Source organism: Martes martes (assembly GCF_963455335.1).
Source record: "Martes martes genome assembly, contig: scaffold_139, whole genome shotgun sequence".
NCBI classification, from domain to species: domain Eukaryota; kingdom Metazoa; phylum Chordata; class Mammalia; order Carnivora; family Mustelidae; genus Martes; species Martes martes.
In genome coordinates, this window is record NW_027666521.1 from 118014 (window position 1) to 131264 (window position 13251).

The window sequence follows — 13251 nt, forward strand, 5'->3', positions numbered from 1 at the left end:
GCATGGGCCCTGTTAGCTGGCCTTTCGCTCATCTCCTCTCCCTGCCCACCTCCACCATCCCTAGGGGAAGGACCTCTGCCACGCTGGGATGCAGTCCCAGAGCTCGTGTGACCTGGACCTCTGGGCCAGCATACGGCCCCACCCCTTCCACGGAATAAGGATGCCGGGGCAGAGTAGTAAGCATCGACGGGAATCCCATGAGCTCAGGCTCCCCACCTGCCCCTTTCCATGAAGACGACCGTGTGTGAGCGTACACACAGTAACACACATAAACACGGTTGACGTCGTTTTTCCACATTTCAGTATTTTTACAGGGGGCCTCAATCGGCCCTGTGTTTCTCCCAGGCACCAGACTGGAGGTGTTCCCTGTGGGAGGGACCAGGCTGATCATCCGGCTCCATCTGAAGGTCCTGGACTCTTTCCGGGTCAAGGGCAAGGCTTCTGCGTATTCACCTCAACATGCTCAAGTTCCCTGGGAGAGACGGAGACACAGACACAGACACACGGGCACACAGTCACCCGGGCACACATGAGGCGGCCGGTGAGTATCCTCTACGGGCCACACGCAGGTTTGCTTGAGGGTTTCAAGGCCCTTTCGGGGAACGGAGGCCATTCTCCCCTGCCCCTCTCCCCGGCCCTTGATGGCGATCCCCCTACATTTCCTCCACCCACATAGCAACGGTATCTGTGCACGCTCTCCAGTGTTCTCTGGCTGATTGCGGTGGGCACAGGAGATTGCCCAGGGAGATGACTGGGAGGACTCTACCGATGAACACACAAAAGTGACGGGGTGACGCATGAGCCTTTACGCCAGGGAACGCAGACATCTGCGCCAAGGCTGGCAAGAGGTGCTTAGGTGGGCTCAAAGCTGAGGCGGTGGCGAGGAGACCTGAGGGCAGGAGTTCACGGCCAGGGAGTGGCACTTCCCGCAAGGCAGCTGCTGAGCCGACTGCTTCTCCGGCTCTGCTCACGGGTGTTGCCTGACCCGCCTGCCTCAAGCTTCCCAGGCAGAACCAGTTTGACACCGCCCTCCCCGACTCACGGTGATGCCCTTTGGACACGGGGTCACCGCCTCTTGAGTGTTCCTCTAAGCCTCCGTTTCTGCATTTGCGGAGCCCAGCTCCCACGGAGCCGCACGGAGCATTTTCAGCACCCACGCCCTGGGCGTCTCACCTGCCCTCCTCTCAGTTCCCTCTGCTGGGGCCTTCTTCCTCACGTAGTACTGCAGGGGATCGGGCCACAGGTCGTCCATGATGATCTGGCAGGGGAAACGGGGCAGGGCTCAGATGCACATCCCAGTCCGCTGGGGAGCACAGGCAGGTTCACGTGCGCGGTTTGTCACAGGGACCCACCTCAGCTATCCTGCTAGGCCCGGCAAAGCTGTGGTCAGAGAACCAGCTGAAGAAGTTAAGGCTGCTCTTGTGGCGTCTGCGGCTACAGGCCTCCTGTTCGTAACAGTGGTGCCACTGGATGGGAGTGGAATGAGACGGCTCGTACCCTGCAGGAAGAAGGGTCCGTGCGAAGGCGCTGGATGATGCATCAGGTTCAACCCTGCCGCCTCCACCTGCTGCCGCCCATGCACGCAGAGGCCCCTTACCAGCAGCCCTGAGGACATACTCCTTCTCAACGACGTCGTTGCGGAAGTAGGAGTTCTCGCGAAAGAAGAGCAGGATCTTGCGGCCATCACGGGGAGACTCGAGTTCCTCCACCTGCCGGGCGGCAAAGTGGGGGAGAGGGTTGAGATCTCTGTCCAGCAGACCCTTCCCCTCCTGGCCTTGGGGAGGAATCGCTTCTGTTACCCCCTCTTCTCCCATCCCCCAGGCCGGGCCTCCATCTCCCGGGCCAGACCTTCAAATCCGTCATGGAGCCAAGTATGCCTTCATCTTGCTCACTGAGCATGGCTGACATCTGCGGGTGGTTCACAAACTGCTTCGGGTCAAGGACTCTCCGAGGGCTGGAGAAGAAAGAGCTACAACAACAGAGCAGGTCTGCACAGCAAGTGCGCCCTGCATCTCCCCTCCTACCACCGGGACCCACTCCACCTCACAGATTGTGTCAAGGGCCCCTGCGCCCCCGCACGGCCTGCTGCATTAGTTAGTTAGGTAATTCCCTGCTGGGCACTAACACAGAAAGCTGGAAATCCTCGGTGACATCCCTGCCCACCCACGGCCCCCTCCCCGGCACATCGAGGGCAACCTGCGGCCCCACCAGGGACCCCCACCCGGAAGCAGGGATTCGAAACTGTCGTGATCACCGAGGCATGAGCCAGGCCACCACAACGCAGGCCCCCTGCCACAGGAGTCTCCTGCGCTAGCCCGGCCACATCGGGGTCCCTCCGTGAAGGTATCAAGGATACAGCCTTGGCCCAGAAGCCAGGGATGCCCCGGATGAGGGCGCTTCGGTGGTCCAGGTGACGCCGTCGCCTCTGCCAGAACCTGAGCTTGAGCCCAGAGTAGGCCCTGCTGGCGTCTTTGTTCATGGGCTCCAGCTCTGACTGCAGGGCCTCGAGGGCCTGGAGCGGGGACGGGGGCGGACCTGGCCGTGCCTCTGGCCGTTCTTCCCCTTCCTGCTTCTCCTGCAGCTCCTGCGCTTCTCGCTCCTTCTGGCTCTCCTCCCAGGCCTCTTCCCTCCTGTCTTCCTCCTCCTCATCCTCCTCCTCCTGCACCTCTGGTACCTCTGCAACCTCATCCTCAACACCCTCATCCTCCTCCTCCCTCTGCTCCTCCTCCTCCTCCTCTTCCTCCTCCTCCTCCTCTTCCTCCTCCTCCTCCTCCTCTTCCTCCTCCTCAGCCTCCTCAGCCTCCCCCTCTTCTTCAGCCTCACTGCCAACCTCCCTAGCCTCGTCGTCCTCGTCCTCGTCCTCCTCCTCAGTCTCCCCGGGGTCCTCTGCCACCTGGACCACCGCAAGCTGCCACACCAACATTACGTCATCCCCCACTAGCACAAGCTCCACCACCAGGATGGCGCCCTCTCTCCCCCAACGGCCCTCCTCGTCCTGCGCTGGCTCTGCCGCCATCCCCACGCCTAGGCCCAGCAGCACCTTCGCCTCTCTTCTGGGGGTGGGGCTATATGTCCGCGGACAGCCGCGTCCCGATGGACCCCTCCCTCGACGGAGTCGGTCAGGATTGGGGGGCAGTCCCGCGTCCCATGTGGCCCCCAGCTGGGGCAGCTGCGGAGGAACGGAGCAGGAGGGGTGAGCACGCGGCTCCCGCAGGCGGCCCGGCAGTGGAGCTCCGCGGCCCAGCGAAGGGGGCACGTCAGCCGTCTCCTCGCAGAAGCCACCGGAGTCTGGGACGCATGCGCACAAGGGCTTCCGGCCAGGAGGCCACGGGGCCGAGGTGGAGGTGGCACGCGTGGGGCCTCGGCGCGAAGGAGGCCTGATCCACGCCCAGGACAATGGCCGGACCCCAGGTGCTGCCAGCGGCAAGGCCGTGGGCGTGGCCGCCACAGGCCCCGCCCCTCACCCCCTGCGGGAGCCGGCCAGGGAGGCAGCCAGTGCGCCTCCTCCAGGGTGGCCTCGGGCTCTACCTAAGGCGCCCCAGGCCCCAGGGCCCACAACCCCCTCCCCTCCATCCCGTGGCCTCCTCCAGCCCGCTCTCCACCCGGTGTTTGTAGCCTGTCAATGCGAAACCGTCCCTTGCCCTTCCCCAACACGATCGTCCAAGACTGAGGACAGCGTATGCACCACCGGGAACCCTGGCCTAGCGTGCGTGGAAACGTCAGCCCAGGCATTGCGGAATAGGGCCATTCCAGGAGACAGAGGTCGGAAGCGGTCTGCCTGTTCGGGGCACGGGGCTAGGGGGCGGGGGTTCGGCCACAGTTTGCCCCCAGGCCACGTCCTTGGCTGCTCAGGAGAAGAGGGACCGAGAGTGCTCAATCCGTCTCTCCGCCTGTCCTTTCCCCATGCTCTGCTCTCCCTCTTCCCCCGACTCGGTGTTTGTCTTCAGGGCGCTGTTTCTCTGCCCACTCTCTGGCCACAGGGTCTCTGGAAGATGAAGGCTTCAGGAAGCAAGATGCAGAAGCCTGTCCGAGCACCTCCTTTCCCATGAAATAAGAGCCCTCTTCTCCTCTGTGACTAGCCACTGGTCACGTGACCAGGGAAAGGATCCCAAGCTGGGTGCCCCCGACACAAACACACACAGACACACACACACACACACACACACACTTACCCACAGACACTCAGTGTGTTTGGCATGGAGCACAGAGGGAGGCGTGCCTTTCGTGCAGCCAAGGGCATCCGGCAACGTGAATCCGGATGCCCCTCCCCTGAGACAATGTCTGGGTGAACCCTGTGGATGGGCAGTTGGGCATTCTGTCTGGCGGCCAGGTGACTACAGTGTGCACCCTTTGGAGGCCGGAGGCAAGAAGCTGGGGCTGGCTCCCAGGTGACACAGCACGTACGCACGTACCTTCAAGAGACTGAGTGTCTTCCGTTGCATTCGGGCGAAACCACAAATGCCGTGGGGAAGGCCTGCAGAGGAGAACACATCTTCTCTAGCCTTCCCCTGCGGGCCACCAGGTCAGACCGTGAGCAGAACTTGAGGCTGGGCCGTCACGTCCCCAGGGCTGGCCCGTCACGTCCCCAGGGCTGGCCCCCACACGTGGAGAGAGGATACCCAACGTGTGGCTTTGGGCCAACAAGGTAGGCTTGGGGCAATTTTGGTGTGCAGCCAGTGCAAGCCGGTCTCCCCCAGCATTACAGGAACAGACGGGTTTCTTACACCACACGTCAGTCATCTCAGTCGTCAAAGGGCCACACGTGCCGCGTCCTGTACACGGAGGTGCCTGTCGTGGTTGCTCCGGCGGTTCTTCACCCTCCACGTGTCCCCGGCAGGTCCGTACCGACTCTTGAGGCCACGGCATCTTCTGTGCCCTCGCACAGGTCTTCTTCGGCTCCGTCTCCTGAACCGGCGGTGGATGCGTGGCTCTGCGCCATGGCTCCACTCCATGGGCGGCTGGACTAATGTTATCGCGGGGGTTCGAGCTGCGCAGAGTTCATGCCGGCTGCCTTCTAAGGTGCCAGCGGTGTTCAGTACAGCCGAGTGCTTACACACCCGTGTGTTCAGACCAAGGTTTCTTTGCGTGCCCACAGGTACCCGTGTGGGCAGCTGGCTGTAACACCGAGGGAAAGGGGTACACAGGCGTGGCCTTCCATGTACACACACGTGCATGTGGAAGCGCGTGCACGGACAGACCTATTCCGTTCCCGGCCGGGTCTGCGGTGGGTTTGCAGTGGACCGGATTTCATACGCACCCCCACGGCCTTGGACTGTGGTTTCCACGTGTTCGGCCATCATGTGGATGATCTCCACGTCCACTCGCAATCCAGGGAGACAGACATTCATGCAATGACAGACATCTGGCATTGCCCCTGCTAGGGAAGGAACAGGAGAGGGGCCAAAGGACAAGAGGTAAGCAGCCTGGAACGGAGACCTCACGGGAGGCTGGGTTTCAAGGGCACCTCCCTTGTTTCTTGTCCCCGTCGCCTCGACACACGTACACTGGAAAGCACACACGCATTCTGGGCGCCCCATCCCTTGCCTGCGAGACCACATCCGTGGAAGACCGTTGCCCTGGGTCCTCCAGTCCCGTAGCAAGCGTCCGTCTCCCAGCAGCTCTGGCCATTAAGCCCCTGGAGCGGGCGGTCTTCTTCAGGAGGCGCTCAGCCCTCTTGCGCCACGTACGTGTTTGCCCTGAAGCTGCCCTGAACTCCAGGCAGATGTGCATGAGCCACATCCCCTGGTTTGCACCCTAAGGCCCTGGGAGGAAACCCGATGTCCTTATGATGCGCCCAACAGCTTAAGCCATGCGACCTGCGGCAGGGGTCCAATCCTAAACACCTCTTTCCGGGGCAGGCGGGGCATCCCCCAGTCAAGGAAGCGGAGCGCCTGTGTTTATGGGAGACACCTGGGAGGCGCTTTAGCGGCACCGTCCAGCCTTTCCTCTCCCCTGTAGAGCTCGGCAGGCCCTTCCTAAAAGCCCCGAGGAGCGAGCCGCAGAGGGCTCTAGGGAAAGTGGGTGGGGCGAGCGCAGCACGTTCTGGGGTCCTCCACGTCCGGATCCCCGCGGGCAGCCCCGCTGCAACCGTCAGCATGCCTGGGACTTCCCCTCCATCTTGTCGACACGATGAATCCCACGGACTGGCCTGGGGGAGCTGTGAGGCTACTCTCCAGCTTAGGCGACAAGGAGACCAGAAGACGTGACGATGGCCCCAGCAGTCTTCCTTTGGCCCGTTGCTCTCCACCACCCTAGAATTCTCCCTGAGGGGCTGTATCGGACTTGAGATCCCCAACTTGAGATCTGACCAACCGCGGGCAGACTTGCTGACGTTCAGGCCCGAACCGTGAAGCCGGCAGGGTTCCCGAGCCCGAAGGCCAAACCCTCCTCGACCTACACCTAGCTGCCGGGGCCGCCAGGAGGGAACCCAGTTCCCCAAGGCAATGAGGTCAGGACTCCACAAACAGCATGAGATGTCGGCATAGCACCACAGGGGCCGCTGGGAGGCTCTGCCGGGATCCATTCGTGGGCACACGTTGCCAGATCCCAAGCCCAGCTGAGGTGCAGGCGGTGGGGAACGTCGAAGACGGGGTGAGTGCAGGGCGAGCGGACGGGGAGGGGCGAGCCCCGGACTGGTGAGAAGTGGTGCTGGGAAACCCCTGTTGGCTCAGGGAGCAACAAGCTGGGTGCCCCTCGCTGAGGCAGGGAACACGTGCCTGTGGGTTCAGCTCCTCTCCTTTTCGTCCTCCCCGCCTGGTACACAGGAGGTGGACAAGACCGGCCCAAACAGGAGAAGAACAGAGTCCAGGATGGCCTTTCTACTGGGAGGAGAGCTCCCCGCAGGGCTCTTTCCTCTGGAGGAACGTGCTGCTCACGGATTCTTTCTTATTCTTTGCTGCCTTTGGCTAATCAACACAGAGGCGGGTACAAGGTTTGAGCCCCTCTGTAACACACACTGAGACCCCTAGGGTTTTCCCACACCGGCACCATCCGTGCAAGCTGCCTCGATGGGTGGTGTGCTTGACACGTGCCTGCCTTGCCTTGGCCCGTGTGCGTTTTGCGGCGAGAGGGGACAGAGAACCCTGAGTAACCATGGAATGCACACAAGGTCTGTGTGTCAGGAGGGACGTGGCTGCACTCCGCCACTGGCCCCTTTCTCCATAATCAGCAGAGCGGGAAGTGCCATGGGCCCTCTCCTTTCCCGACCAGGGACTCCCAACACACTCATACACACGTGACCCTGTCCAAAGGCTTGGGCACACATCACAGACACACACACTCACACACACACACAGACTCTCGACACCCAGACGTGCATGAGGCCACACAAAATCACACTCACGTGTTCTTCTAAACACAGAGAAACACGTGATGCGTCTGTGCTCGTCCAAACACACGCACATACCCTGCACACCCACACATGATCCCTGAAACCAAGTCATCGAGATGGCACATGCATACCCCCCCCACACACAGACTCACGGCACCCAGGCGTGCATGAGGCCACACGTAACCAGACTCACATTTTCATCTAAACACAGAGTGACATACAAGACACGTGTGTTCGTGCAAACACATGCACATGCTACACGCACCCACACATTATCTCTGATACAAAGGCGTGGAGATGACACATGTGCACAGACACACACACACACACACACACACACGAAAATGCAAACACACACCCACAAGCTCCATTCACACACACGCACACACACAAACACACACACGCTCAAGGAAACCTACTGAACACACTAAACTCACACTCATCGGTATTAAATTCAGGCTTGTAACAGCAGCCCTTGCATACAGACACATAGGGGCTTGTAAACACGAACACAGACACACACACACAATGCATACGACTCACAGAAGGTCTCCGGCAAAGGCCTACACATACAGTCCCGGCCCCAAAATACATACACACGTGTGTCGCGGAACCATCATACTCACACACGGAAATGACCACATCAAAAACCCCTGGCACAGAGGCATACACAACTGACGCCAACACATCTGAGCATGCACACTCACACACACACACACAGAACACACGCAACCACACACACACTCCCCTGAGGATAGAGAAGCACGTAAGCAAAACCCATGGTCTACGTCATCCTGGAACACACAAGTAGCCCATCAAGTGTGCACACACACACACACACACACACACACACATACTCTCCTCGAACCCACTGTACACACTGTGTACACACTCGCTCATATTGATCTGAAGCATGCACACCATCCCTTGCCTGCAGACACATAGGTGCTTGCAAAAACACCCAGAACAGACCCAATTCACACGAGGTGTCCGGCACAGGCATACGCATGTGGCACCACCATAAAAACCATTACACGGGTGTGCCCAAGAACACTAACACACACACCCCAACACATCCACAAACTCCAGCACGCAGGCATACGCTACTCACGACGTTACATCTGAGCACGACACACTCACACATAGTCCTGAGGGTACAGAAGCATGTAAGTAAAACACATGGTCTGTGTCATACAGGAACACACACGTAGCCACTCAAACAGGCACACAAACACACACACACAGGTTCATGCTTCTGCAATCACACAGAGCACACCACACACAGTACACCAAACACACACACAGAGCACACTCAGGCATGCATCCCTGCCTTCCCAAACACACACGTGCGCTTGCAAGCACACGTACACACAGACAACCCATACAAGGTCTCCGGCACAGGCGTACGCAGTTGACCTGCTCAAAAAGGAAGTATGCCCGTGATCCCCCGCAATCCAGAAACATCCACAGAATCTGACACGCAGGCATTCTCAAGGGTCCAAAACACACACTCATACGCGCACGCCCTGAGGATTCAGACACATGTGAGAAAACCACACGTCCTCCCTGATATAGAAATGCACAGTCAACCGCTACACTCACACGCACGTACGTGCACACGCGCTTAAGCCTGCCTAGGAAGGGTGGGGTTCTCTCCCCAGGCCCAGCCCTGCTGCGCCCGGCCCCCAAGCTCTCCATCACGCCCACCCATGGAATCCAACAGGATGGGGGCTGGAGGATCCCACCAGGCTGATTTCCTCCTTGCCATTTCCCGTGCCCCCGACAGAAGCCGACACATGGACCCAAAGGGCTCTGTAACTTGTTTATGGCCCTTCCCCCTGTCCCTGCAGCATTGGGCAGGATACTCTCTAGCGCCGCCCCTGCTGATCCTTGTCCCTGTTTCTGTCCCGTGCAGGCAGAGCACCACGGAGACGAGCCCATCCATGTCTCTCAACGGTGGAGGCCTCATCAAATTCGTCTCGGTGGTCAAACTCGGGTGCTCTCTGATGTCCACTTCCACACAGCGGCCATGCCCCGACACATACACACACGCATCACACACACACAGAGACAAACAGGAAAACACACACAAAAATCTTAGCTATTTGTGAAAACACATGCTGCCGGGATCGCCAACGTGATGTTGCGAGCCCGCCTCGTCCCCGTGGGATCCCTGTTCCTCCCCAGCGAGGGCGCCACGACCCTCCTGTGGACGGCCTAGGGCCATTTCCCAGGATGTCCGTATGGCTGCGGGAGGCCAGGCGGTGCTCAGGAACGTGGAGGGCAGCCCGGGAGTCGTGGCCCACGACGGGGACGGGACAAGGAGCCCGACTCCCCAAGATAGGCCGGCCATCCCCAACTGAAGGCGTTGGCAGGAGGACCGAGAGAGGGGCCGACAGCCACGGGAGACAGTTCAGGAAAAGGCGGTGGCGAAGCCTTGCTTCGCCCGATTGAGCAGGGATTTGCCGGCACACAGCATGGGGGGCAGGCACCTGCCGGACTAGACACCTCCTCCGCCCTGTGGGTGTGCTCTGAGTGGCCCCAGGCTCACTTCCCACCCTGCCAGCTGCTGCGTGGGCCCAGGCTCCTCTGAGCCTCAGTTTGCGCGCCATGAAACTGACTGTCCCCGGGCACCCTCCCCACACAGTTCAGGACCCAGCCCTCGGGGCTCCTTACCGACAGGTCTTCCTCTCAGCTCACTCCCATGGGCCGCCTTCCGGCCTAGGGTAGTACTGCAAGGGATTGGGCCACAGCTCTTCGATGATGATCTGGGAGGGGAAAAAAGGCCAGGTGAGCGTGGGGCCCCCGGCCCCGGTCCCCAGCAGCCGGGGCCCCAGCATCACCGTTGCGGACGAAGGCCGCAGGGGCCTCACCTCGGCCATCCTGTTGGGCCCCGGGCAGCTGGGGTCACACAACCAGTTGAAGAAGTTCAGGCTGCTGCTGTCTCGCCTGCGGCTGGCACCTCCACGTTCCTCATCCCAGAACCACTGGACTGGGGTGCAACGAGTCGCCCTATATCCTGCAGGACGAGGAAACTTAAGGGAGGCCGTCCATGGCCAGGGCCCCACGCCCGCTCTCGCTCCCAACCTACAACCTCTCCCCCTCCTGTGCCAAATCCCTCCCCCGCCCCCAGGACCCCATACACCTCCCTTCCCGTTCCCGGGGCCCACGTGCCCGGCGGCCCTCCGCCAGCTCCCCTGAAGCTCAGGCCCACTCTTACCGGCGATGCTAAGGTGATACTCCTTAACGATCACGTCGTTCTGGAAGTAGGGGTTGCTCCCAAAGGAAAACATCAGCCTGCAGCGGTACTTGGGATGACCCAGCTCCTCCACCTGGCCCAGCAAAGCGAGAGGAGGGGTAGGGGGAAGGGGACTGAGCGCGGCTCTGAGCAACCCTGCCGCAGCCCCTCCAGCTGCAACCCCACTCCCAAGGCACCACCGCCGGCCTCCGTCTCCAGGGCTAACCTCTAAATTGGTCATGTAGCTGAGCAGGTCTGCGTCCTGGTCACCTGTCACGGCTGATATCTGCGGGTGATTCAGGATCTGCCTTGGGTCAAGGAGCCTCGACGGCAAGTGCTCCGGAAAGAGAACCGGGAACCACCCGGGAACCCCCCGGCCCTTCCCGACCGAGAGCCAGGGACCGAATGGGGCCTGTGCACAAACAGAAGGCACCGCCACACTCCCAGCCTCCTCAGCGCTTGCCCTTTCGTCACCCATGCTCTGCCCTGGGGCGGCAATGGGCTTGGAGGATCAACAGGGTGAGGCCAGGAGCCTGCCTGCTTTGCCTTCCCACGTCCGTCTGGCCTGTGCCCGGGGCCGGCTGGGCCAGGAGGCGGTCAGTCACCACGCTGGATGTCTGGATGGGCTCGGTCCCCCGCTCACGGCCGTGTTTGCTTGTGTGCTCCCCTGAAGCCCTGGGCTCTTGAGGGACCTTCTGTGCCCACAAGGGGGCTGCTCCGCTCACTTGCAGCATGGCTGCACAGCCAGGGTGCCAAGCAAGAGCCTGGCAGGGTCAGCAAGAGAGGGAGGAAAGGGGTAGTGTGGGAGGACGGGGTGCGAAGGAGGAGAGAGAGAGAGACAGAGACACCCAAACCCCGAGGAAGAGACTTGCAGAGGGACGGCAGGCGGGGAGAGAGCGAGCCAGGGTGGGGGACGTGGAGACGGAGAGGCAGGGAGGCAGGAAACGTGTCTGTGAGCACCTGGGCCAGGGGCCTCGGCCCGCCTCAGTAGGACCTGCGGAGACAGAGTTTGTAGCACCCCTGCACCGTGTCCAGGGCCCCGGGGGCCGCTGAAGTCGGCCAGCCCGCTGACTGACCCTCAATGAGTGCAAGCGCACAGAACTCTAGGTCTGCCGTGACCTCGCCAAAAAGACAGGTTGGGAAGGACCGGGAAGGAGGCGCGCAGCCTCTCCATCTGCCCCACGCACCCCCCAAATCCTTTCCTTGCAGCATCTGCTCTGAGCCAAGTGGGACCGGGCTTCACTAGGAGTCCAGAGTGTTGACCCGGGTTCCGCGACCGCAGAGGCCTGTTGGGGTGCTGCAGCCCCAAAGCACTGGCCCGGACCTTCTGCTCAGGCAGCAATGCACAGGTCCCAGCCCCTGCCTTTCCCCCCAACGGCCCACTCCCTCCCCGCACCCACCTCCTCCGGGACCACCCTCTGCTGGCCCCTGCCCCTCTGCTGTGCAGGAGAAGGCTGGGGCCACTGCTCCCGCCTTGGGCCCACTGCTGCCTGGGCGGCCTACTGCCGCGAGGTGCCCAGCGCTAGAGGCCTGGGGCCCACGGCTGGGGGAGCGAGGCCCATCCCCGCAGCTCTCCTGCCCCTGGCTGAGGCTCTGCACCCTGCTGCCCTGCTCCCACTCTCCTCCACAGGTGCCCAAACCCAGCCAGCAGGCTGAAGGATACGGCGTGTGCCCAGAAGCCAGGGATGCCCTGGATGATGGCCCTTCTTCGAGCCAGGTGACCACTGCGCTTCCGATTCCTCCTGCGCTTCAGCCGCAAGTAGGCCCTGGAGGCTTGGGCATCCACAGAGCGGAGCGCTTCCTGAACCACCTCCAGCGCGGCAAGTGCGGCCCCGGCTGGGTCGGGCCGGGGCACCGGCTCTGCCTGCCACAGCTCCTTCGGCCTCTCGACCTGCTGTGCTTGCGCCGCCTCCTCGTCTTCCGCCGCCAGCACGTCCTCGACTTCCGCCGCCAGCACCTCCTCGACTTCCACCGCCAGCACCTCCTCGACTTCCACCGCCAGCACCTCCTCGTCTTCCGCCGCCAGCACCTCCTCGACTTCCACCGCCACCACCTCCACCACCAGCACCAACTCCGGCCCCGCGCCGGCCTCCTCTGTGCCCCCCTGGGCCTCAGCTTCCCGCACAGCCTCTGCCACCACACCCGCAGCCTCGAGGGCCAGAAGCGCCCCCGCGTGCCCGCAGGAGCCGGTCTCCCTGAGGGCCCCCGCCTCCTCACCGCCCCCGTCTGCGACCAAGGTGCTCCAGGATTCTGGGGCAGCCCCGCCTTCCCCGGACCTCGACTCACTCTCCATGTGGCCCTGGCCCTGAGCGCCGGCCGCTGGGGACTGAAGGCGAGGGAGGCGGCACCGGCAGTGTTCAGCTGCAGCGCCCTGGAACGCCGCTGGGCGGCAGCGCCTAGCAGAGTGCGCGGGCCTGGGGCACGCATGCGCACAGGCCCCCGGGGCGGGCGGTGACGGGGCAGACACGGGCGGGGCAGGGGTGTGGGGCGGGGGGAGGCACGCATGCGGCCTGGGCCGGATGGAGCCCCCGAGCCCCGCGCAGGACGCGGCGTGCTCCCGGGTCTAACCCGTGCCAGGGCAGTGGGCGTGGCCACCACCCGCCATGTCCCTTGGCCGCGCCAGAGCCCGCCTGGGAGCCCGCCCGAGCCCCTCCACCGCGGTGGCCTCCGCGCCTCTCAACCC

At 62.3% G+C, this 13251-nt stretch overlaps 1 protein-coding gene across 1 annotated transcript; it reads right to left on the bottom strand.

The window, feature by feature from the left end:
- Window positions 1–274: 274 nt before the first annotated feature.
- On the bottom strand, window positions 275–12995 carry LOC308337961 (testis-specific Y-encoded protein 10-like; the record flags this gene model as incomplete). Its single annotated transcript, XM_080831516.1, has 7 exons — window positions 275–472; window positions 1174–1258; window positions 1353–1498; window positions 1598–1709; window positions 1849–1926; window positions 2357–2676; window positions 12917–12995. The coding sequence occupies 7 exons, from the start codon at window positions 12993–12995 to the stop codon at window positions 450–452; spliced, it is 843 nt and encodes a 280-aa protein (XP_080687642.1). The 3' UTR covers window positions 275–449.
- Between the last annotated feature and the right edge of the window lie 256 nt (window positions 12996–13251).